The sequence below is a fragment of the Daldinia childiae genome, assembly GCF_008694065.1.
Source record: "Daldinia childiae strain JS-1345 chromosome Unknown Scaffold6, whole genome shotgun sequence".
In the NCBI taxonomy this organism is placed as follows: Eukaryota; Fungi; Ascomycota; class Sordariomycetes; order Xylariales; family Hypoxylaceae; genus Daldinia; species Daldinia childiae.
In genome coordinates, this window is record NW_022984647.1 from 1122927 (window position 1) to 1149047 (window position 26121).

The 26121-nt window shown below is 46.2% G+C and overlaps 7 protein-coding genes across 8 annotated transcripts; 2 read left to right on the plus strand and 5 right to left on the minus strand.

Annotated features, from left to right (window-relative positions):
• Positions 1-1863: 1863 nt before the first annotated feature.
• Positions 1864-3434, plus strand: GL218_06225 (Folylpolyglutamate synthase; the record flags this gene model as incomplete). The annotated part of the gene is made up of 2 exons (XM_033582929.1): positions 1864-1893; positions 1962-3434. The coding sequence occupies 2 exons, from the start codon at positions 1864-1866 to the stop codon at positions 3432-3434; spliced, it is 1503 nt and encodes a 500-aa protein (XP_033433857.1).
• A 379-nt stretch (positions 3435-3813) lies between these two features.
• Positions 3814-5349, minus strand: GL218_06226 (Folylpolyglutamate synthase; the record flags this gene model as incomplete). Its single annotated transcript, XM_033582930.1, has 1 exon — positions 3814-5349. The coding sequence occupies one exon, from the start codon at positions 5347-5349 to the stop codon at positions 3814-3816; it is 1536 nt and encodes a 511-aa protein (XP_033433854.1).
• Positions 5350-10661: 5312 nt separating this feature from the next.
• Positions 10662-12681, minus strand: GL218_06227 (Alcohol oxidase; the record flags this gene model as incomplete). The annotated part of the gene is made up of 4 exons (XM_033582931.1): positions 10662-11301; positions 11352-12157; positions 12211-12554; positions 12600-12681. 4 exons carry the CDS (start codon positions 12679-12681, stop codon positions 10662-10664), a joined length of 1872 nt encoding a protein of 623 aa, XP_033433855.1.
• A 1361-nt stretch (positions 12682-14042) lies between these two features.
• Positions 14043-16203, minus strand: GL218_06228 (MICOS complex subunit mic60; the record flags this gene model as incomplete). The annotated part of the gene is made up of 3 exons (XM_033582932.1): positions 14043-14087; positions 14149-16014; positions 16090-16203. The coding sequence occupies 3 exons, from the start codon at positions 16201-16203 to the stop codon at positions 14043-14045; spliced, it is 2025 nt and encodes a 674-aa protein (XP_033433846.1).
• Positions 16204-17121: 918 nt separating this feature from the next.
• On the minus strand, positions 17122-18021 carry GL218_06229 (GTP-binding protein ypt5; the record flags this gene model as incomplete). Of its 2 annotated transcripts, XM_033582933.1 has the most annotated exons (5): positions 17122-17472; positions 17528-17719; positions 17774-17800; positions 17873-17892; positions 17946-18021. In XM_033582933.1, 5 exons carry the CDS (start codon positions 18019-18021, stop codon positions 17122-17124), a joined length of 666 nt encoding a protein of 221 aa, XP_033433848.1. The 2 variants fall into 2 exon arrangements, with proteins under 2 accessions (XP_033433848.1, XP_033433847.1); XM_033582934.1 differs by lacking the exon at positions 17774-17800.
• Positions 18022-19049: 1028 nt separating this feature from the next.
• GL218_06230 (Phosphoinositide phosphatase SAC1) lies at positions 19050-21312 on the plus strand (the record flags this gene model as incomplete). The annotated part of the gene is made up of 3 exons (XM_033582935.1): positions 19050-19257; positions 19330-21056; positions 21142-21312. 3 exons carry the CDS (start codon positions 19050-19052, stop codon positions 21310-21312), a joined length of 2106 nt encoding a protein of 701 aa, XP_033434070.1.
• A 1038-nt stretch (positions 21313-22350) lies between these two features.
• GL218_06231 (uncharacterized protein) lies at positions 22351-26121 on the minus strand (the record flags this gene model as incomplete). Its single annotated transcript, XM_033582936.1, has 1 exon — positions 22351-26121. The coding sequence occupies one exon, from the start codon at positions 26119-26121 to the stop codon at positions 22351-22353; it is 3771 nt and encodes a 1256-aa protein (XP_033434069.1).

Consider the following 26121-nt stretch of genomic DNA (forward strand, 5'->3'; position numbering starts at 1 on the left):
CTGTCGCTACCGACGCTGTATGGGGAAAGCCAGGCAGTGGTTGCAAATGTATTAAACAGCGTATGCTTATGTTATTAGATTGTAAGCCCTTTTAACTTTGAGAGCTCCCCGTTCATGCCAAGTTTAGCTATGCCAAAACTGCTTGGAGATAGAAGCATAGATCGTTGCGAAGTAGGCGAATGTAGAATACGAGCGGGATAATAGACACCAGGAAGAATGATTTAAGGTGCAACGGTCGTCGTATGAATGAACAGGTTGGACAGTTTATTTAACAGTCTTCCTTCGCTCGTACAGTTGTTCGCGTAGTGAATTTTTCAGTAAACGTTCGAAATAATCAGTAGTGGCATTCGTGATTTCCCTTTTCCTGAGGAGTTGTTGGCCGTTAAAAGATTATTGCCTGGGTATCGTACATGTTGATTGACAACAACTCGTATTATTGTTTGCGGTTAGGTAGTTGCCTTGTAAGGCCATGTCTATGATCTGAACGAAGTTGTATTCCTAAGATAGAAGGTCTACTAGCTTAAGTAGATCGCTTCATTGAAAAGGCTCATTATAGATTGGCGCCAACGCACAGTGTAGGTGCTAAGATGCGTAATAGGAGCTACTTCGAGACAGCTGTCCTGACATTGCTTCAGATAGGTTTATAGTTCTCTGCGCGAAACAATGCCGTGTTCGTATCATCAGGCTCCATCGTGACTGTAGAGTTTGAGATAAAACTAGACTTTACTAAGCGCTCAAGACGCCCACGACGGCGTTTTAGGATTTGAATAAATGCTGTCGTATATGTAGATGAAGTGTTAATTGAATAGTTGTATTAGCTACTAAGTAGTTGTAGAAGTTGGAGTTTGGAGAGGCTGTTGAATTTAAGGATGTGGAAGAGAAATGAAATACAGAGGAGAAAAAGGTTGGTTGGAAAAGAGATTGAATTCTTATGACCTCTCCTCTGTTTTATAAAGTTTGTTTAGGTACCTAATGTTTACCTGTAACAAATTAGAAGGAAGTGCCTTCCTAACATTATGTTTGAAAAGTAACTCTAGGAAGTACCTAACAAATAGATCCCAAATTGCTTCGCAGTTTCCAGGTGTGGTGCATAATGATTTATTTAGAAAGTGCAACTTCGACTGTTGTACTTTGCACTTGCCTAGGTTATCTGTTTGAGAGCCAATTTCTCATAGCAACGACATTACCTAATAGTATGTACATATAGGCACTAATCTAAACTATAGGGGTTATTTAGAGCAATATCTTACTTGTTATTAGGCAAGTTATTTTTCTCTTCTCGAATTACTTAGGTACTTGTCTATTGGAGATATCCTGAAGGTAACAAAGTTGTGATGAGACTTAACTGGTCAACCCGGGTAGTATTTTCAATCTCTAAGTTACTACTTACATGCCTTCTCAACTCTACCTTAATAGCAGTCTGAATATAATAGAAAAAACAAACAATCTCTTCTCTAAAATTCAAGGATCTTATAAAAAGGCAGGTAGTTTCATCAAAGGTTATACCTATTTGATATTAAGATTCCTATTTAGATTGTTAAATATACTTTCTATGGAGGTTTGATCCAACCACATGAACTAACATAGAGTTTACCTGTGCAATGTAACTATTGTGTAATTTGGAGAAGGTGGGGTAAGAATTGGGGGAGTTCGTAGGCGATATCGCTGCTGACCCTCTTTTTATCTAATTTTCGTCATCTCTGTCATACGGCATACGGATACAGCAGGAATACAGAAGCTTACCTACTAAAGACCAGGTGCAGACCTAGGTCTCTAGGAATGCATTATGTGTTCCGACGCATTAGTCTATACTCTTTCTCTCCACATATAAGAAAGAGTGCGATATCGATTTATTGCCGCACAATGGCTACACAAGGTGGTAGAACATACAACGTAACTAGCCCATACCCTAGTCCAACCCCGTGGGGATACGGATGAAAGCTGACCATATATTCCCTCAGGACGCTATCGATGCGCTGAATTCCCTTCAAACTCCGTATGCTATCGTCGAGGCCCGCCGCAAGGCTGGCATCCGCCCAGATGCCGCCTCCATCGCCGAAATGCATGAGTACTTGCGACGCATTGGCTACACTTCCTCCGACCTCGACCGGTTGAATGTTCTGCACGTCGCGGGTACTAAGGGCAAAGGAAGTACGTGCGCATTTGCAGCATCCATCCTCTTGCACTATCAGCGAGCACATACAGTACCTCGTAGGATTGGCTTATTTACGAGTCCACACTTGATTGCTGTGCGCGAACGAATTAGGATCAACGACGTTCCTGTCAGCGAGGACGTCTTCGCTCATTACTTTTTCGAGGTATGGGACAAGCTTGGGGAAGCTGAAGAACGCGATGGCCAGAGGGTAATAGACCAGAGGCTTGACATCCCCATGCCTACGAGACCGGTCTATTCCCGTTATTTAACACTAATGAGCTATCATTTATTCCTCCAAGAGAATATTGATGTTGCTGTATATGAGACAGGTATTGGTGGCGAGTTCGATGCGACGAACATCGTAGCACACCCTTTGGCATCTGGTATTAGCACTCTGGGTATAGATCACGTCTTTGCACTCGGGGAAACGATAGAGAAGATTGCTTGGCATAAGGCCGGTATCATGAAGCCGGGCAGTGCTGCTTTCACTATTGAGCAAGTACCCGAAGCCTCCATCGTACTTCAGGAAAGAGCCAAAGAAAAAGGCGTGCCGCTGAAGGTTTTGGATGTCGACCCCAGACTGAAGGACGTTAAAGTCCGACCAGATGCGCTATTCCAGAAAAAGAATGCCAGCTTGGGAGTCGCCCTAGCGGAAGCCGCATTGCAAAAAATCGACCCTAACTTCACACCAAATTCGTCGGCTTTAAGTAAAGAATTCGTTGACGGTCTTGAAAAAGTTGTATGGAGGGGTAGATGCGAAGTCAAGGCCGAGGGGCCAATCATCTGGCATGTTGACGGAGCACATACCGTAGATAGTCTCAAGATGGCGACAAGATGGTTTGCAGGTGAGTGCGCGAAGCGAACTGGCCCGAAAGCCTTGATTTTCAACCAGCAAGGACGTGACGAAGCCATCCACTTCCTCGAGGGCATAGTCTCTGCTCTCAGAGCCCAGGGGCAAGGGACGTTCGAGCACGTCGTCTTTTGCACAAACGTAACTTACGCTAGCACTGGATATAAGCGGGACTTTGTGAACCACCAATATGACCCCGTAGCCATCAAAGCTCTAACAGCGCAGCGCGCCTTTGCGGAGAAATGGTCCTTATTAGACCCGACGGCAAAGATAACTGTCGTGCCGACGATAGAAGAGGCGATCGATTATGTCCGGGATCTCAGCAAGACACCCTTAGGCGAAAATGAAACAATACAAGCTTTCATTACAGGTAGTTTGCATCTGGTGGGCGGTGCTTTGGGCATATTAGAAGGCGCTGATGCCTTGTGACCGGCAACGGTCGATTTTCTATATGGGTTGGTTATGTAAAAGGGCTCTAGTTTCAACGAGAGATGGGTATACCCTAGAAAAATAGATCGGGATCTACGGCGGCTCAACCCGTATAGAGGAGAATCATACAAAGGTTTCATTGAGTATTATATCGGCTAGTTATAACTATTTGAGCAACATCGAAGATTTAAGCAACTGAAATTCTGAAAATGTATATTTATGGCCTATTGTTGAAAGTACAGCTGTTACGGCGTCTACGATTTAGTCCTGAGACCCATAATCTATTGCCTCTTAAACTCCGTTTTCATTATGTCCAAGTCACCAGAACCTGTCTTACCTACCTACCTACGTATCAAGCTTACCTGCCTAGATGAGTGATTCATAACTCTAAATCTGGTTCTAATGTCCTAAGCAAGGCGCCCACAAGATGGAAGCTCCCGGTAGCCAGAACAACGACTTTGAGGCCGTCACAAAGTTCTGTAGCTTTTATCTTCCCGACTGCTTCATCAACGCTTTCTACGACAGCAGTCTCCGTCCGTGGAGACAGCTTCTCCATGGCATCTGCGGCAGCTTGCTGGACAGCTAAGTCCCGCTCGGACTCCTCGGCTGTTCTACGTTGTAGATCGTTCCGAGTGAATATGGCGTAGTCGAAGATAGTGCCCTCGGGAACCCCTGACTCTTTTTCAATTCCCCTGTGCAGACTGTTTAGAAGACTTGCTACATCGCGTTCTTGCTGGTTGAATAGCAAGACCACTTTCGCGTCACCAGCTAAAGCTTTGCGTTTCCCCGAAAACCACTTGGCTACTTCCTCCAGGCTTTCAGCGGTGTGTGCTCCGTCGATAAGCCATGTGAAGTCACCGTATTCTCTTGTTTCAGAACGTCCTTGGAGTCTTGCTAACCGTAAACCATCGGAGAAGCGTTCAGTTAGAGCTGTCAACTTCTCCTCTGGTGAGGTATCTGGGTTTCCATCCAGAACCCTTAGATGCTCGGCTGCAGCCTTCGCTGCTAACGCCTGGTTGTACTTCTGGAACTCGCCTTCAAGGCTACTTGCTTCAGCTCCTCGGATACCTCCCCATTTCTCAACTTCTTGGTCTTCTACACCCACTAACGTGGCGCTCTTCTCCGTAGCTCGTTCGCGTAACACACGCATAGTCTCTTCGCCCTCTCCGGACAGCAGTTTCCGAGTGAAGCATTTCCGTCCTGGCTTCATCACGCCCGCTTTGTTCCACGCAATCTCCGGTAGTGTGCCACCGAGCATACCCACGTGATCGATGCCCAGCTGCGAAATCACCGAAGCGGTCACGGCCTCAGCCGGCAACACGTTCGTAGAGTCGTACTCGCCACCAATGCCGCACTCCACTACTGCGCTCTTAACTCCCTCCCGCAAGAACGCATGAAAGGCTAGAATTGTTAAGAACCGGAAATAGAAAGGCTTTGTAGCCGGACCCTCGAGCTCTGCAATCGAGATATCCTTCCCCGAGTGCACTGCCTCATCCCGCGCGGTATTAGTAAGCGCATCCCACACCTCGAAGAAATACCTCGCAAACAACTCCCGACTAATCGGCCGCCCATCAAGCTGGATGCGCTCACGCACAGAGACCAGGTGCGGCGACGTGTACGTGCCAACCCTACCAGCGAGAGGCTCCCGCGTCAGGATGGAGGTTAGGTACGCGCACACAGAGCCTTTTCCTTTAGTCCCGGCGACGTGGACGCAGCGGAGCCGGGCGAGATCGTCCTGTGTTAGCCCCGCCCGGCCTAGCCAGGAAAGCATCTCGGGGATGGCAAGGGCATTGAGGTCCTTGGCGGAGGGGGCGGGAGATGATGCGGAGACGGGAGGGGTGAACAGGGATGTGACGGCGCGGTTTGACTGGATGGAGTCAAGGTGCGCGAGCGCCGCCTCGTATGTCCGCGCCATAGTTGAGGAGAGGCGCCGGGTAGTTGTGGTGATGTTGAGAGGAAAGAGAATGAGAGGTAAAGGTTTGAGTAAGCACGTTATGGATAGGCGTTGAATAGACGTTGAACAGAAAGCCATTAGCCAGTTAGTATTAGCAACGGGACCAAATTGATACGAGCATCTGCTACGACTTCATAAAGTACCTAGTACGATATGATAGCCTTAAGTTCCTCAAAGTCACGTTCTTACGTAGAAGGCAACATTTTACCTAATTTTACAGACTTTTACGTTTTTTATTTGGTTGTTTTCCGTACCGCTCTAAAACGGTTCCACTCAGTCGGCACTTACATAGGAGGTACCCTTATTAAGATACTTTATTTCTCTAAATAAATATGTGGCTGTTGAAAGTGAGCCGCAACTAAGGCGCATTCGGATTTGTCTTCCTATTCAGGTTACCTTGTGCATATATGTACTCATCATATAAGGTCGATCCCTTTGGGAATTCTTTTTTTCTTTTCCCGTTGCGATTCCAGAACCTCACCCGCGCAAAATTCGGACAACTCGGGCGTTTATCAATGCACCCTTATCTCTCGGGACACTAGAGTCATTTGAAGTTAATTGGTGGAATCTCCTATATCATTCCCAAAGAGTAAGGTGGATAAGCGTGTAAATACTACTACATAACGTACGTAATACCTGATGCAAGTCAGCACTTCGGGAGATACGAACAGCCGCAGAAAAATCAGCCGCAAAATCAATCTTAGGTAAGCCATCCACCCCCTTTTATTGCCTGGTGTTCTCACTTACTACGTCTCTCGTCAACACCCCGAAATAACGATCCAACTCCCTTTAGGGCTAAGGAAATATAATATTATGTGTATACCTAATCTAATGATATTACTGAATAAAGTAGCTAAAATGCTCTGATTAAATACTATTAGATGTGTTGGAATAGTTGATGTGGTTGTCAGTGAATTTATATATTGCTATTCACTAAATATATCTAGGAAATAATGTATCTACCCGGACATAATATTATATGAAATCTTTGCCATTTCCATAAAAGCGAATTCCTTTCGAGCTCTTCGTAGGGGACTATCCCTAGAAGTTTGTCGAGGTTCCTACTATTCCATTCAGCTTCTCCAATACCGGTCCAGACTTCATTCTTTTGATTCGCTTGATGACTACCATTTTTTCAATCAGATCCTTGCATTGCAACAAGACGGCGCGATGCGTTTCTATAGCATCGTTAGGAATCTCATTCAACTTGCGAACGAAAACTCTATTCAGTTCAAAGGTCGAGCCAAGGGGTAAACAGTTCGAACGTTGGCTTTTCTTATAGAAGAAATATGGATTGTTCTGTGGGAGACCGTCATTTTCGGTGTGACATGCTATCAAATCGGCCCGCAACTCCTGCATTTTCCCGAGGTTGGCGGCGAGCACCTCAGTAAATATGCAACCTAAGGACCATATATCACTCCTGCGTCCCATGTGCTGCTCATTCTGGTCATTAACTTCAGGTGGTTGATATGTCCCTCCTAGCTGCTTCGTCGTTGTAGATACTGTGTGTGTTACGCGTTGCTCGGGGGCCCACAAGAAGGTTCTTGCTCTCCTGACTTTTGAGATACCAAAATCTATAACTTTCCAAATCCCAACAGGATAAGGTGATTCTCCACCTCTAAATCCTATGATATTTTGGGGTTTCAGGTCAAGATGGCAATAGGTCATGCCATTCATTGTCGGATCATTTGATTCCGACATTCGATGCAAAAATTCAATCGCACCAGCAACCCCCGTTATTTGAACCAAGCAGTCCCTCATGAGAGAACAATCTCCAGGCACAGTATCAAGTAGTATGCGATCCAAATCTCCGAGCTGTGCATCCAGTGATAGGGATTGTATATGTTCATTATCGCTGGATTTTACCATGCAAATGCAAGTTGAAATTTGAATTTCGGTGGTCTCCTTATCCAGGGCACTTCGTAGTTTTTTGAGTATGTCGATCTCTGTTTGAGCCTCTGGGATACGCAGCCTTTTTCTCCAAACCCGAACTCTTGTTTCTGCAGGATTTAGTACCTAGGTATTTTAAGTTAATTTTCTTCTACAATTCAGTATAAGGACTCAAAACCTACTACGCCACTCTGTATAAGATGTCCATTAGCTATATCATAGGCAGCCACATCCGTTTTCCCATCATCTTCATGATATGGCATCCTCTGGTTTCTTTCCAACGTTATGTCTGTACCTGCTTTAAGAATGGGAGCAGTGAAATGCGCGCGTAGGGCCATGAATGGGTTCATGATATCTTCGTCACTGAGCCAGGCTAGGTCTTCATCGTCATCTGTAACTGTCGAAAGTTTCTTGTCGATCTCCTTCCTCCCTTTGACCCATTTAAAAACATTGTCACGCGTTTTATCCGACGGACTGCGAATAAAAGACAACAACGAAATGGTCCGTATCAGGTGCTCTGTTATAAAGCAGATGTCATCATCTGTTAATTGATGATCTCCTACCACATATTTGAAGTGACAATCATCCCAAATTCTTTTGAGGTCACCTATACCGAAGGCCCATGCCGGCTGCAGGGCTTTGATTCGTTCAGTTGGGTTCATGTTGGTGATCACGGAAATATACGCTCAAAACATGAGTGGTTGTATTGTATATGTTGATATTTTACTCTATATTTGTTAGAATATAGAGAGATTGTGAAGAGACTTAATTGGAGATATTCATAAAGACATTCATTAGTACTTATATACCCTTGCAACGCTACCCAGGTGATCCAGAGACACTAATAGGGAAATGGGTGATTTACGCCATATATTACTATAGCTCTTCGATACTATTCAGCTGACTTTAAATTGTTTCAGAGCCTGCTTCTCAACCTCGACATCCCTTTTCCCAAAGCGTACCATTCACCCTCCTTTTGAATTACTGCATATGCATGCAGTTTCTCGCTCGCTGCGCCTGTTGCTATCAACGGCCTATTCTTACTGAATAGGGGAATTTCGAACGATACATTCTGTTCATACGTTTTAGAATGTATTGTAGGCAGGAATAAGTGATGTATTGAAGTATCGTTCAAGACTAAATTGGTGAAGTGAATGCTGCATTGTCATAAGTGTACGTTACCATGCCACTTTTAAGTTTTAATACATTAATCACCCAATGAAACAGCTAACATGCTTTGGCTTATAAAAATATTAAAGGGGTACGTATTGAAGAAACTAAAGGAGACATAATTCCTATTTGAGCATATGAGGAACATGAAGAGGAACAGATAGGCATCGGCGAGCTGTTGCGTATAACTCCATTTCCAAACATCACATGGAGACAATTCCTGGATCGGAGCCCAACATTGCGAGCACAATCGGCCAGATAGATGGGGGTGTCATCACGCAGACAGAAAACAACTTTATCCAAGATAAAGAGGGACAAGCGAGAACCATAGTACCTATGTAGTTTAATACTATAACCCCGTTAGAAGTAAGTTAGTGTTTAAGTGTTAATTATCTTTGTTTTGTAAATATTTCTTTTTTAAATTAGATACGAACTATAATACCTAATATCTAATGTATTTTATGAAGTAACCATATCATTAGCTTATTTGACAGTTCATTTTTCACCTTTTACTCATATCCTCACAAAAGTGCTTGTAAACTAGTCCCTACAAAAACAACCATAACTGCCGCATACGCTGCTGTAGAAGCTAGCACATCCTTTCCACTTGCGTCAGTTGCAAATACCACCATGATAATCGCAAATATCGCCGTAGATATCGATGCCGCAGCCAGATTCCCGGCAATCGTCGGCTTAAGAGTCATAAATATCACCGGTGCAATCAGAGCTGTGCCCCCAAAGATAGCCATATGAAGTCGTGATCTAATTCTTTCTAGAATTCGCCTTTGGAACATCCTCCCCTTATCAAGCTCGCGGAATCCTAGGGGTCCAACCGAATATCGTAATATAGTACTAGGTTGACCGCTATACCCATTTAGCCACGATGGAATTTTCCAGGTAGTATTGTTTGTTCTCTTTATCACCTTAAATTCCTGCATTCCGCCAAGGAATTCATACGAGAGGTTCTCATCAAACTCGATGGTTTGCGATAACGTCTCGTAGTTCCGAACAGCATCCGCTAGATATCGTTAGCAGCTAGAGAATGAGCCAAGTGACTTCCAAGTCTCTGCATAGTATCATTTTCAGCTCACCATATCTCTGGACCAGTTCATCTATCTGCTTCCCCTCTTTCTGATCATCTTCCGTATCTGACTGAACCTCAAACTCTTCATTCTTAGGATTCATCATAGTATTCTGTTTCTTCACAAGCTCCGCTTGCAGTTTTGCAATGCGATAAAGCTGTAGTCCCCGAAAGCTTAATATAGCAACTCTTTGTACTTTATCCCCGTCAATCTGCTGGATTTGCTGTCGTAGGAGGGCATCATCTTTGGGGATACGGATAATCTCTTGTAATGGCCTTGGCATTCTACTCGCTGGAAGGGATGCTTCGACGTCACGATTTCTACAATCTATATAGGAATCCATGTATATGGTTTAGAATGAGCAGTTTACTCGAGGCCGTGGAACGTAAGGGGAAATAAGTAATTAGGCGTAGTGAATAGATAGGGGAGTAGGGGGTAATTATTATAGAATCCGAATGTAAGCAACCCCTCGTGGCAAGCTCATTATATCACTAATTGCCTTCGTAATAGGTATAATCGATTGTGTCAAAGGTACATAGTTAGGCTGATTACAAAAGTCTGATGCATACATCAAGAATTATATTTCTACGTATGCAGTAAAACTTCAGTCAAATAGAATCACCATACCATACTTCAGCCAGGCTGGAAGACATATCAGAAGGTTCTAATGTTTGAGAAAGAGGTTTGTCGTACTAAGTTGACTGGGCGACAAGAAAATATAGTTCATACACCTTGTTTTATATACAATAACAGTAATTCTGTTGATTGAGTTATATATAATACGAGTTATTATAATTGGTGTTTTTTCAATACCCGAAGTGGCAAGGCGCAGAAGCAGATCCCAGGGCTGCCCGAAGTGCCCGAAAATACCTACCTAGTTAATTTATCCAATACATAGGTATTTACGCCTCATTAATGTGGAGATGATTACTAGACGTTATTAAAAGTGCGGATTTCAGGGTTTAAGCGACATCACCTTTTTCATAAACGTGTTTCTTAACAACCACAGCGAGAAATAATTAAAATAAATTCTCTTAAAAGAAATGAGAAATTTCTATCAAGGAACGACAAAGTTATGCGAGATATAATGTTGAGCGTAATTTGCTAAACGATTGACGTCTTTCTGCTCAACTATTGCCGCCCCTCTCGATTGCCACATTCTTGTCGAGTATCTCTATCACTAAGGCCAAGCTCCCTAATAAATATATCGGCTGCTTTCTCGCCTATCGCAAAGGCTGTGTTTGCCGTATTGGCAGCTACGTTACATGGTGGAATACTTAAGTCTACAAGCTTTAGCCTATTGACTCTATAAACGCTCAGGTTCTCGTTTACAACGCCTCCTGCCTCAATAGGTGCCATCTTACATGTACCTAGAGAGTGCCAAGTGGTACCTATGTTTTTACGCAACCATTTCTCGATGACTGCGTTGTCCTCTGCGTTATATTCGATCAATCCTACGTTAGCGAGAGGATTGTTACTCAACTCGGTGCATGCTGCATTGGAGTCGGGGGCGAATTGGGGGTGTGCAGTAGCTACCTCGCCCCGATACATATCCATTCGACGCAATATTTCCCTTTGCTTTTTATAAATCCAGATGTGCTTTTTAATATCGATGTCATGAGCATCAGTAAAGAATCCAGTCTTGAAGTCTACTGGGTCATCTACACTTATGCCCGTAATATGTACGTGGCCACGAGAATACGGATATACAGTAAATGCTGTCAGAGAAGTGTACTGCCCTACTGGTACGCTACTCGGATCACCAGAGAATCTGCTTATAATCAGCATATGCATCTCTGGTAGGCGAGGCCGATTTCTTACCCGCTGACGAGAGCCATTAATGCTAGTGGCTTGTCTGGCTTAGCCTTAAAGTCTCGTTCCCATGCCGTTTGAAACTCAGGGCCAAGTTCTGCGACCTCCGCATCTGTTGGTCGGATCTTACAAGTGACATCCTGAGCATTCCAGCCAGCTCTGGGATCCTTGGTTTTAACAAGTTCTTCGACGCTGAGAGTACCCCGTATGATTGCGTCGGCTGTCTCTTCCGGTGCCAAGCTTGTCCTATATGGGTATGCGAGCAGATGGTGGTCTTGGTAATTGTTGCCAACTCCAGGAAGATCAGATATGACCGGGATACCAACTCGGTTCAGGATTTCCGGACTACCTATGCCAGATCTCTCCAGTATGGAGGGAGTTCCCATAGTGCCGCTCGATATAATCACCATCTTGCGGGCACGGATGCTCCGGACCGAGGTATCGTTCTGGAATTTAGGATTGGGTCGGTACTCAACCCCAATAGCATTTCTGTTGTCATCGATAATAACTCGTATGACCTGAGACTCCACCAGGACATTTAGATTCGGATGCTTGCCGTCTTGAAGTCGAGGATGCAGATATGCATGGGCAGAATCCTGGCGTTTACCATCTGGTGAAATGAAACGTGCAGCCCGTTGGGTACCGTTGATGGAATCCAGGTTTTGAAAGTCTTCAATCTCAGGCCAGCCAATCTTTGCAGCAGCCTCGATGAAATTATTCTCGGATGTAATAGCACGGTATGTGCCGCCTGAGATCTGTACTGGTCCATCTTCTCCGTGAGTATCTTTAGAGCCGGGACCGTGATACGTCTCGAGCTATGAAGCCCATCAGCTAAGATTTACAACAACTATACTATGTTGTTAGATACCTTCTTTAGATACGGTATCATCTCATCTGCAGACCAGCCAGGCATATTCCAAGAGTCAAAGTCTGATCGCTGCGCCCGGCTGTACATCATAAAATTTATAGATGAGCCACCGCCGAGGATGCCGCCGGCTGGCACAACCAGTTGCCTGTTACCTACCTTTTCCTCTTTGCCGGCCTGGTAAAATAATGTTGCCGTGCTAGTAGGCGCCAAATTGCCCATGAAGAGAATCGGGTGGATGATCGTGGGCACATTATAGTTATTCTGTCCACTTTCGATCACCAAAACCGACAGGTCACGGTCAGCATCGCTAAGCCTCGAAGCAACAATGCAACCAGCGGTTCCTCCTGTGAGCGGTTAGTTTATAGATGACTTTTATGCCCTCAGGCTACCAAGGATAATATTAGCCATGCCTCCTACGACGATAACGTCGACCTCCTCCAACTCAGGGGTAAGCTGGTTAAGAATACCCATTGTAGCTCTTATCAAAATGTTTTATATTGATACAAACTTAATAAAGTTCAGGAGGTCAACATATGGTAGATATCATGTCTATTAAATACGATGTAAGAGATAGAAATGGGGTTACACATACGAAGTGACATACAAAGGATAAGCCCTAGTAGTGCAGATCCTTGCCAATATCTCGGGTATTGCTATTCTGGATACATCAGCCTTACCTATACTCAAATACGCCTCGAATAAGTTGCCTGCCGCCAGCTATGCGCCAACGGGGCGTACAGTAGCTTGGCACGTGTCTCCAGGGTTAATCATTAGAATGACTATAATAAAGCCGTAACATAACATGTATAAATAATACGATTGGTCTAGATCTAATATAAAACCGAATATCTTTAATCTACCAAAGCCGTCATTGTAGACCCTGAGAGACTTTACTATTGGATATGGTACGCATATGACTCTCCACAACTTACACCGCAACACTAAATTATAGAACAAGAGCGGCCACATATACCCGGTCGTATCCCTAACGAATTATTCAATCGAAGGCCCGGTTAACATATGGTTGGTTATACGTCTAGTTACGTAACAAGTCCATTTTCCCTTAAATTTTGGCTTAGTTGAGTGGGTAGTATATGCACGCATACTAACTACTAAACTGATATCAATATGTCAACACTAGCGTCGGTCTCATCAGATAGGTATTATATGTCTTAAAGCCTCAGTCGTTTCTTTATCATATTGGAGAAGTTAACAATGCTCGCGATTTAGTTCCAACCTCCTTTTCCATAAGACCACACAAGACTACAATGTTAATCCATTACGTACACTATAAGGCTTCGTGTGTGACGACTACATGTAACGTCGACAGCAATAGACTCGATACAAAAGTAGACAAAGGGTCATTTAGCTTTTAAGGTGGCTTACGTAGTATCTAGTCTCTATAAGGGTTGACTGATTGTATTCAACATGAACAAGATTATATCTTAAAAACCACAAGAAATGCGAAAGATCCTACCCCTCTAAGCTAGTAAACGGTACTTCTTATTTAACAACGGCATGCAAAATATCCCATGTTTATAGTATAGTTCTATCTAGACCACTTACAAAACCATCAAGTCACTCTTAGCATACACACTTATACACCGCAAGACATGAAACAGTTCAAAAGCAGGATATACCTGCCGTCTATTTCTTGTTATTATCTCATACACAGGCTAATCAGCCGCCCTTCCCGTCCCCCCTTTATTTTCTTTCCTCTAGAGACAAGGGCAAAGTAGGTTGGGTAGGTAAGTAGGTAGAATGTACAAGGGACAGGTGACAAAGTAAAAGGAAAGAAAAGGATATGCTTCCGTCTCTTATGTCCCCCCAGCTTACTCTACTCTCAAGCTCTGTAACCAAGCTTCGGTAGAAATAACCTAATTCCCGTTTGTTAGTATACCTATACACGAATTACTTGATAACATGTAGAAAACTTACCTCTAATGCCTGTTGCACCTCGAGCACCTTCCTAACTTCCGCTAACCAGTCTCGGCTCAACGTCTTGGCCCACCCTTGTAGACCGTTCATCTCGCGTGCTGCGGCATCCAGGTCGCCCTCCTCAAGAAGCGTCTGAGTTCGGGTGAGAATACTCTCAACATCGTCACCAGCTGCTAAGCCTTGCTTCTTGAAGAGGACCTTGCTCAATACCCAGCTTGATGCATGAGAAGCTACGCCTGCATCATCCGGTAGTAAACTAGCCTTCCTCACCTCAAGCGCAACGCGACGGAAGCGGTCGATCAGTTGAGAAGGTGTAGCAATGCCACGTTGATACGCTGACGGGTTGATCGAACCGATGGCTGCGTTGACCACTGAGTCATCCGTAGCGATCTCCTTCAGGGCGACTAGCTCCCGAACGAAAGGTCGTGGGTGCTCAGTGTCACTGAGACTGGCGCGCACAGCCTCGACAGCGACATGCAGCTGCTGGGTCTTGAGGTTCGTGTCGACAACATCGTTCCATCCAGTCGTGAGCTGCTCCAGTTCCCTGACAGCGTTATTTAATTGTTCTAGCTTGCCGAGTCTGCTATTTCGCTCTTCCTCGACACGGCTTTTGACTTCCCGCAAGAACTGGCGTTTTAGATCGACAGCCTGCTCGAGCAGCATGTTGTTAAGCTTCGCGTCATTGATCTGCTTTTCCCGCTCTATTTCTGTCTTGATTCTTGAGTCATATGCAGCCTGGATGCGTTGCATCTCTTCCTCAAACTCTGCCCTCCACTGTTTCTCTTGTGCATTCATAACCTTCTCAACACGGCTAACCAACTCGATGGCTGCACCCTCGAAGTCCTTAACTTTACTCGCCACTTGCGAGGCAGCATCTTTTTCAACCTGGGCCTTTAGCTCACGGATCTTGGAGCCCACCTTGTTGAGCTCGTTCTTAGCCTTTCCGATAGTGGACGCAAAGCGGTCATCGGCATTATCAGCGTTAACGACAGTGATGATATCGTTAAGCATCTTGACTAGGTCCTGGACTACAGGCTCGTCGGCGTCATTGACCTTTAGAGGGTCAATGGGAGCAGGAGGGGGGAATCGAGAAGGCTCGTCGACTTCGGGGGCTACGAAGCCGACGGTTTCCTTCTTCGGCGCTTCAGCTTTCTCTACGACCTTAGAAGCCACAGATGGAGTAGGCTCCGGAACTGCAGCCTTTGGCTCGGCGGGTTTTGCCGCAGGCTTCGCTTCGGCAGGGGCATTTTTCTTCTCAGGGTTTGAAGCGGCAGCATTTTTACTAGCAGTAATATCCCGCATGGCACTTGACTGTCTGCCTGCCGGTTCGCCGGCGTCTGCAACTCTCCAAGATGCGCCACTTTGCGGCGATATTTTAACTTGAGCCCCGGTATCTTTACCCCGGCCACCAATTGTCAGACCTCCGGGATATCTCTTCTTATAGTCGAGCTCTTCAAAGTAAAGCACGGCTTGTTCACCAAATGGTATATATTCGGTGAAAAAGTCGTGGAAGTTGTCGCTTATGCGTGAATACCATACTCCACCACCGAAGGTTATGGCTCCTAGGAGTATTAAAGTCACGACATAATTATACAATCGACGGAAGAATCCCTTCTTCTTTCTCACGGGCGCCGGCGGGGGCGGGGTAGGTTTAGGGCTGGCTTTTTCTATCAAAGATTCTGATACAGGCGGAGGTGGAGGGGGCGTCTGGGGAATTTCCTTAGAGTCGATTGTTGAAGAAGCAATCCTAGATTCAGTTTTCAGCGCGGGGGGGTCGCTCGACGCCGCAGTGGTGGTCTCAGAAGTAGGCAGTTTCGCAGGTGTAGGATCGTTTATTGAGGGTTTCTTATTATCGGCATAGTATCTCTGGTTTCAATTGATGTTAGCTTGGAGTATTATAAAGGTTATGTCGGCGTTATGCCATATTTGGTGACTTCATACCCTCCCAGCTGCACCAGCCGATCGTGCGATCGCGGGCTGCCATTGATGGCCGATAGCAGCAGCAACAGGCCTACTGCCTACGGCCCTGACAGATCGCAACGATATCCGCAACATGAGGGCATCGAGTGGGCCTTCAAAATGCGATTGCCGTTACTACGTTGTGACTAGGATTGTTGTGGTTGGCGAGGGATTATATGATGTAAAAACCTCGGGAAGCTTTTTTTAAGCTGCACGTCGTTTTCGAGGTAAGTTGAGTTGGGCATAGGACAATCCCGGCAAGCGCAAAGTACTCGGTCTAGTGGGACCTGGTATGTACATAGGTACCTAGGTACGATTTTTTAATATTAATATTATGTAATCATTAATTCCTTCCAGCATCACCACATGCAGCATTACAGCATCACACTCCCAAGTTTTACAAGAAACTATACATAGTACATACAAATTATAGGTATCTACGTCATATACAAATCACAGTACAAATATCTTATCAAAGTTGATATAGTAGTATATCTCATCTCGTCATGAAGAAATGTTACTCTATTGCATTATTCGTCGAGCTATATACGTAGTAGCCCGGCAACGTTCAGTCTCAGTCCTAAGTTCGTCTCAAACCACACGCATACGCATACGTACCTCTAGCTCATGACTGACTGCAATGCATCCAGCAGCCAAGCCTGTACCTTGAGAACTCGATTAACAAAAAATCCAGGTATTAAAAAAACGATGTATGCCCTCCTGCCAAGAAACTCCCAATGAAATATACACTTGAGTATCTCACGCCTGTCTTCATGCTTCTGAAATGCATCCAGTCTCTATTTAAAGTCGAGTCTGGATAGTAGTTTGACCTGAACAGTCCTGCAGAGCCTGATAGAGTGCCCTTGCTCGAGCTTTGCATGACATCAATAACATAATGCTTGAAAACCCAATCATAGTAGTGAACAGGTGGGCCAGTACCACATAGATCAGTAGGCTACGAGTGGATTTGCTGTTCCAGGTATCGATAGTATCCAGTAGCTCCAAGAACTGCCTCTAACATGCGCAAGGCCCTCCCGATTGTGTATTTGCACCTTCCGGAGCCAAGCTAACACCTCCCGGTCGCTGTCCAGGTCTGGTATGTCGGGGACCGACCTGGTCGAGCGGTAACTTCTTCGCGATGGCAGTAAATAGTTCCCGGACATTCTCCGCAGTTTTGGCTGAAGTTTCGAAGAACAATAATCCTGCCTCGTTTGCATACGCCTCAGCATCAGCAGTCGAGACAGCTCGCTTATCGGGTTGTTCGTTAACTAAATCTAGTTTGTTTCCGGCAAGGGCAATGATAATGTTCTCGTTCGCTTGTCTTTGCAATTCCTTTACCCAAGCCTTTGCCTTATCGAGGGATGCCTATATTTATTGTCAGTCCACCTAATCATTATTTCTTTGTTTCTAGGGGGCGTACAGATTGGGTGATATCATAGACAACGACGGCGCAGTTCGCATTACGGTAGTACATGGGCGCAAGGGACTTGTACCGCTCCTGGCCAGCAGTATCCCAGATCTCAAACTTAACGGTAGTGTTCTCATCTAAGGAAATGGTTTGTGTTAGGAAAGCAGCGCCGATGGTGGATTCGCGATACGAGTCGAATTGATCCTAGGTAGAAATTAGACAAATGCATTTTATAGAGCACATGAAGAAGCCATTTACCTTCACAAATCTCAAGACTATGGAGCTCTGTTTTTTTTTTTGGAAGAGTTAGCAAACGATGCTGCCTAAAATGGGCTTGCTGGTAAAATAATTAGGTACCTTTCCGACCGCAGATTCTCCTGTGTCCTAATTAGCATACGATGCTGCAAATATCGAAAGCCGTAATACATACCTAATAGTACTAACTTAAACTGCGCGAAGCGGCCGGTCACACCACCCCTAGCTGCGGGCCCTGGTCGAGAAGCCATGACAGACAGTGAACGGGATCTGAAGATATCTCGAGTCTTTCGGAAGAGATGGAAGTCGAAACGGACAGGGATTAAGGGGAGACAGAGTCGGCGATTGATAATGGAGACTTTATGGGGTCTGTCTTATCGGAAGGGAATTATTATCGTCAATCCTAACGGTATAGAATCGACAACGTAGTAACCGGGGGGTAATGGAAGACAGGTCGTAAAGTAGTAATCTGACTCTAAATGTTCATACGAGAAAGAAAAAGACGTTTGGGTATGAAATTAGTTTCGTAGATAAACGAGAGGTTGTTCGGAATAAGATGGGTTAAAGTGTAAAGTGTGTTGATTGATTACTGCCTTGACTACGTTGCGATGTTGAAGGAAGCTAAAGGTTGTTCAAGAGTCCATTGCGCTCTGAATGATGAGTGGCTGAGCAGGTGAGCGGCGGTGGAGCAACACGTCGTCAGGCTCGGGTAGTCGGTGCGTTGCAGGTGGCTACAGTGGAAAGCACATGCATCAAGTGAATGATATACGGTGAGCTGCCCCTTATCGTTTAGTTGGTTAAATAGCACGTGATTAACCTTACGGTAGTGATTTGTAGTGCTCTTTAACTACAATGATTCACTTATACGGTATTTCCTTAGGTGATTTAAAGTTACTATGTACAGATCCGTATGTAATACTAAGTTCGATAAGACAGGGGAAAGGGATCCTTATCAAATGTATATGGACCGTGCACATCCTGGAAATACATAGACCTTGTTACCCTTCTTGGCATCTAACATCTTGGCATCTTTGCGACCGGTCCAGCTGTCGAAATCCCCTTTCGGGAAATATAGATGTACACTATTTCATCAGCGGCAAACCCATAGGGATTAAAGAAAGCTGCGCAAACTTCGCTTCAACTACCAAAACGACGTGTTCTCACAGTCGTCTCACCCTCTTTACACACCTTGTTGTCCTTACATGTTGATTTCTCCCTCTATTCTTCCCATTCTGTTATAAGTGCGTGCTGAGCATCACCATCATACAGCTAGCCCATCATGACGCTCCCCTACCGGGACATTAATGTCCACGTCGCAGCAGACTCCTATACTTTTACATCACCCTCCTCCCCTAATGCCCCGGCTCTTATCGTTGACCGTCCTACGGGTGATGTGAGATTAAGCGAATCTTCTCACTTCCCTAGCAAGCGTGTATCTCGTGTTTCTAGTATACCTGGTATACTAGGCTTTCTTAGACTTAGACTTGGTATTTCTCCGATTAACTCCTTATGGATATATATATATATATACCTATCTATTCAAGACTAACACAGCGCAGACAAGTATGTTATCGTCATTACAAAGAGCCAGCCTATGGGCCGTCTTAAGGGCCACATGGTTTATAAGATTATCTCGACCGAGTTTCTCCCTATGCGCGAGCGACAGATCCGCGACCCAGATGAGGACCAGTTCCTATCGCTTCTCAAGACTTATATCATGAAGGGTCCTATGTACTTCTCCTATTCTCTCGACCTCACAAACAGTTTCCAGAGACAAGCTACCATGGACAACTCGAGCCCACTCTGGATGCGAGCCGACGATCGTTTCTTCTGGAATAGATTTGTGCAATCAGACCTCATCAACTATCGAAGAACCGGCAACCGATCGCAACCAGGACCCCAACCGGGTGCTGACCCTTATATCTTACCAGTTATATGGGGAACACTCGAGATCCGACCAACTACATTTAAGAACACCCCCCTGACTCTTGTCCTTATCACTCGTAAAGCAAGACACCGAGCCGGAACCAGATACTTCACCCGAGGTCTTGATGAAGAGGGACATGCCGCCAATTACAATGAAACCGAACAGATTGTCGTTTTAAATGACACAGGTCGAGGTCTGGGTGGATATGCTGGGAGCACCGATATGCAAAGCGGCAAATACCGTACTTCGGAAGGGGCAGAGACGCAGGTATTATCTTACGTGCAAACACGAGGCAGCGTGCCTGTATACTGGGCTGAAATAAATGCACTCAAATATACCCCTAAGCTTCAGGTCAGGGGTATCGAAACAGCCCTTCCAGCAGCTAAAAAGCACTTTGACGAGCAGATTCGGATTTATGGAGACAATTACTTAGTCAACCTAGTCAACCAGGGTGGGCGCGAAAAGCGAATAAAGGAAGCCTACGAACAGATGGTGCAGATGCTTGTTTCGTCGGCAGCAGACAAAGTCAAAGGTGACGCGATCACTGACGAGAAGTTCCACATTATCGAGCCCAGTTCCTCGAAACAGGAATACGATCGTCTACATTATGTCTACTTCGACTATCACCACGAGACCAAGGGCATGCAGATGCATAAGGCCATGTTACTCGTCGAGCAGCTTCAAGATGCTCTCATAAAGCAGCAGTACTTCCGCGGTGTAGATATGCCTGCTAATGGTGGTCTTGAAACTAGAAACTTCCAGACCAGCGTTGTTCGGACGAACTGCATGGACTCTCTCGACCGCACAAATGTTGTTCAGAGCATGCTAGCGCGATGGACACTAGACCGCATGTTTGTCGACCTTGGTCTGCTCCAGCGAGGCGAGACTTTCGCCACTGCAGACACAGCTTTTGAATTCCTCTTCCGAAACATTTGGGCTGATAACGCCGATACTGTGTCCAAATCGTATGCGGGCACTGGTGCTATGAAGACGGATATTACCCGTACAGGCAAGCGTACAAAGGCGGGTATCATGCAAGATGGCAACATTGCCGTTACGAGATTCTACCTAAACAATTTCCGAGACGGCCCCAGACAGGACGCCTTCGACCTCTTCCTAGGTGCCTACGAGCCTGCTGCCGCTAACATCGGCTCCTCGTTTATATTTGCGGACCGCAGACCTGTCCTCATCCAGAGCATCCCCTACATTCTCGCCTTCAGCATATTTTTCGTATTCGTAGGCCTCTTCACAAGGCGTCTTCCGGGCTCGACCGTGTGGACTATTAGGCTCTTCATCTTATTCTGGTTGTTGGTCGCCGCCTGGAGTTTCAACTTCGTTATTAATAACGGGATGCTCTACGTAAGTTCCTTTCCCCCTCTGCTTTGTCTTTTTAGTTCTATAAAAATATCTGTATCCCAAATATAGTACTGACAGAATACTACAGGTCAACTGGCCCAAGCTCAACCCGCGACCCTGGGCCACTGAGGGCTACCAGAACACCATCACCAAGATCCACAACGACGCGCTGCTCGGCCCGTTCGTAGCTCGACACGAGCGCGGATTAAGCACTGCGCGCTATCTCAACGCTGAAGAGGGAAAGAAGAGGATCGAGTAAACGGATAAAGGAGGATATGCCGAAGGGTCTTGTGTATTTTTACTTTATATTGTCCCTTCGACCCGGTTGGCCCATTCGACATTACGCTCTAGCATAATTGCATAATTTGTCTTCACCTTGTTGTTGTCTGCATGTCGTGTATTTACATATTCGTTTGGAGTTTGCATTTGGTAGTTTGTCATCCGAGGTGTCACTGTACAGGAAACAAAGCATTAATGGTAATATGGCCCAAGTCCCGATTCTATTATCTACCTACCTCCTAACTAGGTAGCTTGCCCCTATTTCACTCTCGCTGCTCAGGTATATCTGCATGACGTATTTCTCTTTAAGCCATGAGCTCCAAATACATATGTAATTCTAGATTAAGGAACGCAGCCATGAGCAGAAACTTAATATTATTATTACACAATCCTACAGCTAAAAAAACACCCGGTAATAGAAGTGCGTATATCGTACACGTGCGTACAACTGGTCTTCTGATCCCATTTTTTTCCCAATCCGCGCAATGCATAATTATTAGTAGTACTCCGAGCTCATGCCGACTCCATCCACACCACAAAACTGTGATTCTTCCTCTACGCACAACATAGGTAGTATACCTCTCTTCTCTTCTCTTCTTTCTCGCAGGCACACTCTGCCGTGCTCTGCTCTACTCTCTACTCCAAAGACTGAATAAACCACGCTAAAAGAAACGATAACACTGTAAGGAAACGTAGGTAGGTAGGTAGGTAGTACTGATAACAGTTGGACATGTATGTTTTACATGAGATACATAAAATAGACAAGTAAAAGTAAAAAATTCGCCCGTGTGGGCTAAGTCGGTAGTAGTGTAGTGTAATAAGTAGTAATAAAGAGTCATAAGAGAAAAGGGAGTTAGACAGAAAAGAAAAGGAAAAAAACGCAACACAACCACAAAAGGGGGTATCATCACCAAAAGATCATCGTCCAAACAAATCCTTCTCTTATACTCGGTGCTCAACGCATCAAAACCCAAGAATAACGTGGTATCTCGCCGTCTGGATATTCTCTCTCTCGAGGCTATAGCCAGAGAAGCCACCTCACGACGCTCACGATACCCTTTCCTACACCTAGCACTATACGGGCCAGCATGACTACGAACCAGACGTACCACATGAACCCGACGAGCACCCATTCGACGGCGAGCCAACCTGCGCGGCGAGCCCACCGGAACCGACGTCTTCGGCGTCGCAGCATCTTGTCCATAGTGTCCGTCACACGCTTCGCCTTAAGTCGCTGCGCATCCACCAGGTCGCGGTTGACCTCGTCCGCTTCGTCCGCCGCACGTCGCGTCATCTCCATCAAGTCGCCGCCTACGCGGTCGTGTAAGACATCCACGCGCCGGTACAGCGCCGGTACGGTCTCACCCGCAAACCGCGCTCTGCTGGTCTCCGAGGCCTGGATCGAGCGGGCGATGCTCTCCGAGAGTATCTGCGCTGTAGCCGGGTATAGCTGCGCCTCCGACACAACGATGCTAGATGATTTGTCCGGTAGGAACTGGCGAATGCCTGTCCACGGTAACCCGACGGTCTTGTCGTCAAGCGTAGAAAGCATACATGGCTCGTGCGCACGCCGTGAAATTTCCATCGCCTTGATGCCGGAACACAGGATCAGCGCGCGGGTACGTGCGATCTCGCGCCTAGAAATATGTGTGCCTTGGGGTACTTGGCTACCGTTCGAGATTGACCAGTGGCGGGCACTCTCCGAGAACGTCCGAGAACCGAGTCGGGGTCGGTATCGGTTCTGCGAAGCCGGAAGAGAGGGTATATCAGTCAAGTCTATTAAGATATCCCGCGGCTTATCGCTCGAGTCGCGTGGACGTGATTCCGTATCGGAGACATCTGAGTCGCGGAGCAGATGAGGCTTAGTATATTCCAGTTCCGACGGAGGTGAAGCCTTGCGGATGTCGATACGAGGCGGTTTCAGTCGATCAAATCTAGGCGATCTAGTAGGTCGTGATGTAGTGTGCGTTAGAGCAAGGGGTTCCAGCTCTCTAGAGATCGGCTTATCGTAGGATATTGACGCCGATTTGAAAGGAGGCATGACCTCCAGGTAATTCTTCTGGCGGTTACTCTCATCCCGACGTCGCGAGTTACTACGAGACAAGGTAAAAGAATTCCTAATTCTACCTCTCTTAGAGTCCTCCTCTGAATCTTCGCTCGACGAGGATGACGAATCGTCCGAATCATCAGAATCCTTCTTCCATAAGAAATCAGTGACCTTAGAAACGCCACCCCGTATCATGCCATCTAATTTGGCGCCTCCTTTAAAAATAGTTCGAAGACCGACCTGCTCATCAGGTTTTAGTTTAATACTTCCCATGCTACGGTGTGATTTATGGCTCTCGTTGGTATTTCGTGGGTTGAGCTTGCGTGTGAGGCTCTTAGACCTACGCCGATCAGGCGAACCAAATCGCTCCGTAGTCCCAGTAGAAGGGCTTAGTAGCTCAGGCTGCTCGGTAGGACTATCCACCTTGTCACCCTTATCACGGACTAAATTATCAGCACCACGCTCTCGCTCCTTACTACGATCGCGGAAGATACTCTTAACCCTTGAGAAAGGCTTTCGGCCGGGAGACCCTGGTCGGCTATCAGGCGGGGAAATATCCATGCCAATAGTTGGCATATAAATATTACGGCCTCGCGGTCTTATCTCTGGCGACTCTGGCCGAGAAGAGTCCAAGTCCACCGATAATCTATAATTCTGACCGGGGACCTCAAGACTGGCACGCCCCGATCCTGCCGGAGACCCTTGTAATGCTCTCCCACGGCTGACTTTATCGTAGTTATCAATGATCTCAACTCGTGAATCCCTGCGACTATGCATCTGCTCCGGAGTATTGGATGTCTTCTCAGGAATCGCCATGTTTGCAGGCAGCTGCTTGAGGCGTCCAATATCAACCTCATCCGAGATTTTCTGCTCCTCGTTGACTTCCTTTGCCAACATCTCCATCATCTGTTTTTCAAGTAGATCCGTGCCGTTAGCACTAATAGTACCGGTACGGTTTCGTCTCTTGCGATCACTCTCACTATCCGACGTATCTGACAATGAACCCTTTCTAAATCTTAGGAAGTCATGGCTATGGGAGGCATTATTCGGTTTGTGGTGCATTCCTCTTAGATCTTGAAGCTTTTGACGGGCACGCTCCCGTGCGCTTAAAGAAGGCATCTCGAACTCCACTTTGGTTGGACTTGTATGGTCTGTCTCTGAAGCAGCAGCTATATCGCCTATGTCACCTTCCTTAGTAGAGGATGCCGAAAGAGCAGATGTACCAGGTTCATTTGCCTGGTAAGATGTTGGAACTTGTGCTTCCGGCTTTCGCGGGAAAATCTTGGAATAGTGACGGTCTTCAAGGAGATATTTGTTATCTACTTGTTCTAGCCAGTAGGCATCCGCAAGCATATCTGCAGGATCGATAGTCCAATCGATTCTTAGCCGTTTAGGTTTCGCTATTGTTGAGATCGGTCTCGGGATATTAGAAGGGGGGAGGTCTTGATCAGGACGTTCGTGTGCTCCCGGGAAATGAGGAAGTGAAGTAGACCCAAGTGATAGGGCCGACGTCGCTGCGGATGTTGCTGCTTCGTCGATCCAATCCGTCACCCTTGAAATATCTGAGAAGCCTTGCGCCTCTCCATCAATAGCTTTGCGTTCCCGGGCTCGAACCTTTCGGTTCCGAATATATTGAAGGGGGTTATAAGCCCGACCTAGTGAGATTTGTGGTGCGCCAGTAAGAGGGTTCAGGGGTGATCCAAGAGATGCGGAGGGAGTTGAAAGATTAGAAGACGAAGGTCGGGAGCGGACATCCTGTTTAAGTGGTGGGAGAAATTGTAGTAACCTTCTGTATTGAGCCATTAATTCAAGATATTCCTTCGCCTTCTGAGCCCGATTAAGAGTTGAAGACGAGAAATGGTACTGATAGCTACCATCATGATCAAAAGACTGCAACGGGCTAGCCATTGTCGATGCCGATATAATCCTCGGGGACAGACCTTTGTCAGGTCTTGGCGAAATGTTGCGAGAAGTCCTTCTCTGTTGCTGTAAGTGCTGCTTAAGACTACCCCCAGCCAGACTGTCAGGAATTTGAGCAAGTCGAGGAGGGATAGGACTCGACATATTTCTCCTTTCTGACATACGCCTCGATTCACTCAAGTTGAGAGCCATGTTCACAATCTGAGTAGAATCGACATCAAGGGGAGCTGTGCTTGGTCGCGGAGTTGGAGTTGGGATCCTTGAGATTCCTCGTCCACTATGACTATGCCGTCTCTCTTCATCAGAGATTGGACTTATCGTTCGCCGTGTTTGACTATCGCTTGATCTCCTCATTTCCTGCCCATCAATACCCACTCCCATCCGAGGGATACCCGTTGCATTCAACTTATCCGGTACAGCAAGAGACCCCTTTCCCTTGCGGCTATCTACCGGTAAACGTGATTGCCTACGACCATCATCCCGACTCTTCGACCTTGGTTTAGGCGGTTCGTTGATAACGGGATTGGCGAGTAAAAAGCCTCCACTCGACCGGGGCTTATGTGACCGGCGCCGTCTATGCACCTCATGATTCAGGTCCCTACCTCCTTGATCCGGCGCATGGGAGCTCGAGTTCGATTCGTCGGGGTCTATGCGAGAAGAATAGGATAGGGTCGTTGTACCTGTTAAAGGCTCATTAAGGCTTGCAGCCGCGCTAGATTCGCCGACCTCGTAACTACCACGACTATGTGAGGACCTTGCCGTCGGTAATCGGCTTTGGTAGGTGGCAAACGAATCGCCACTATTGTCCTTCATCGTGCCCAT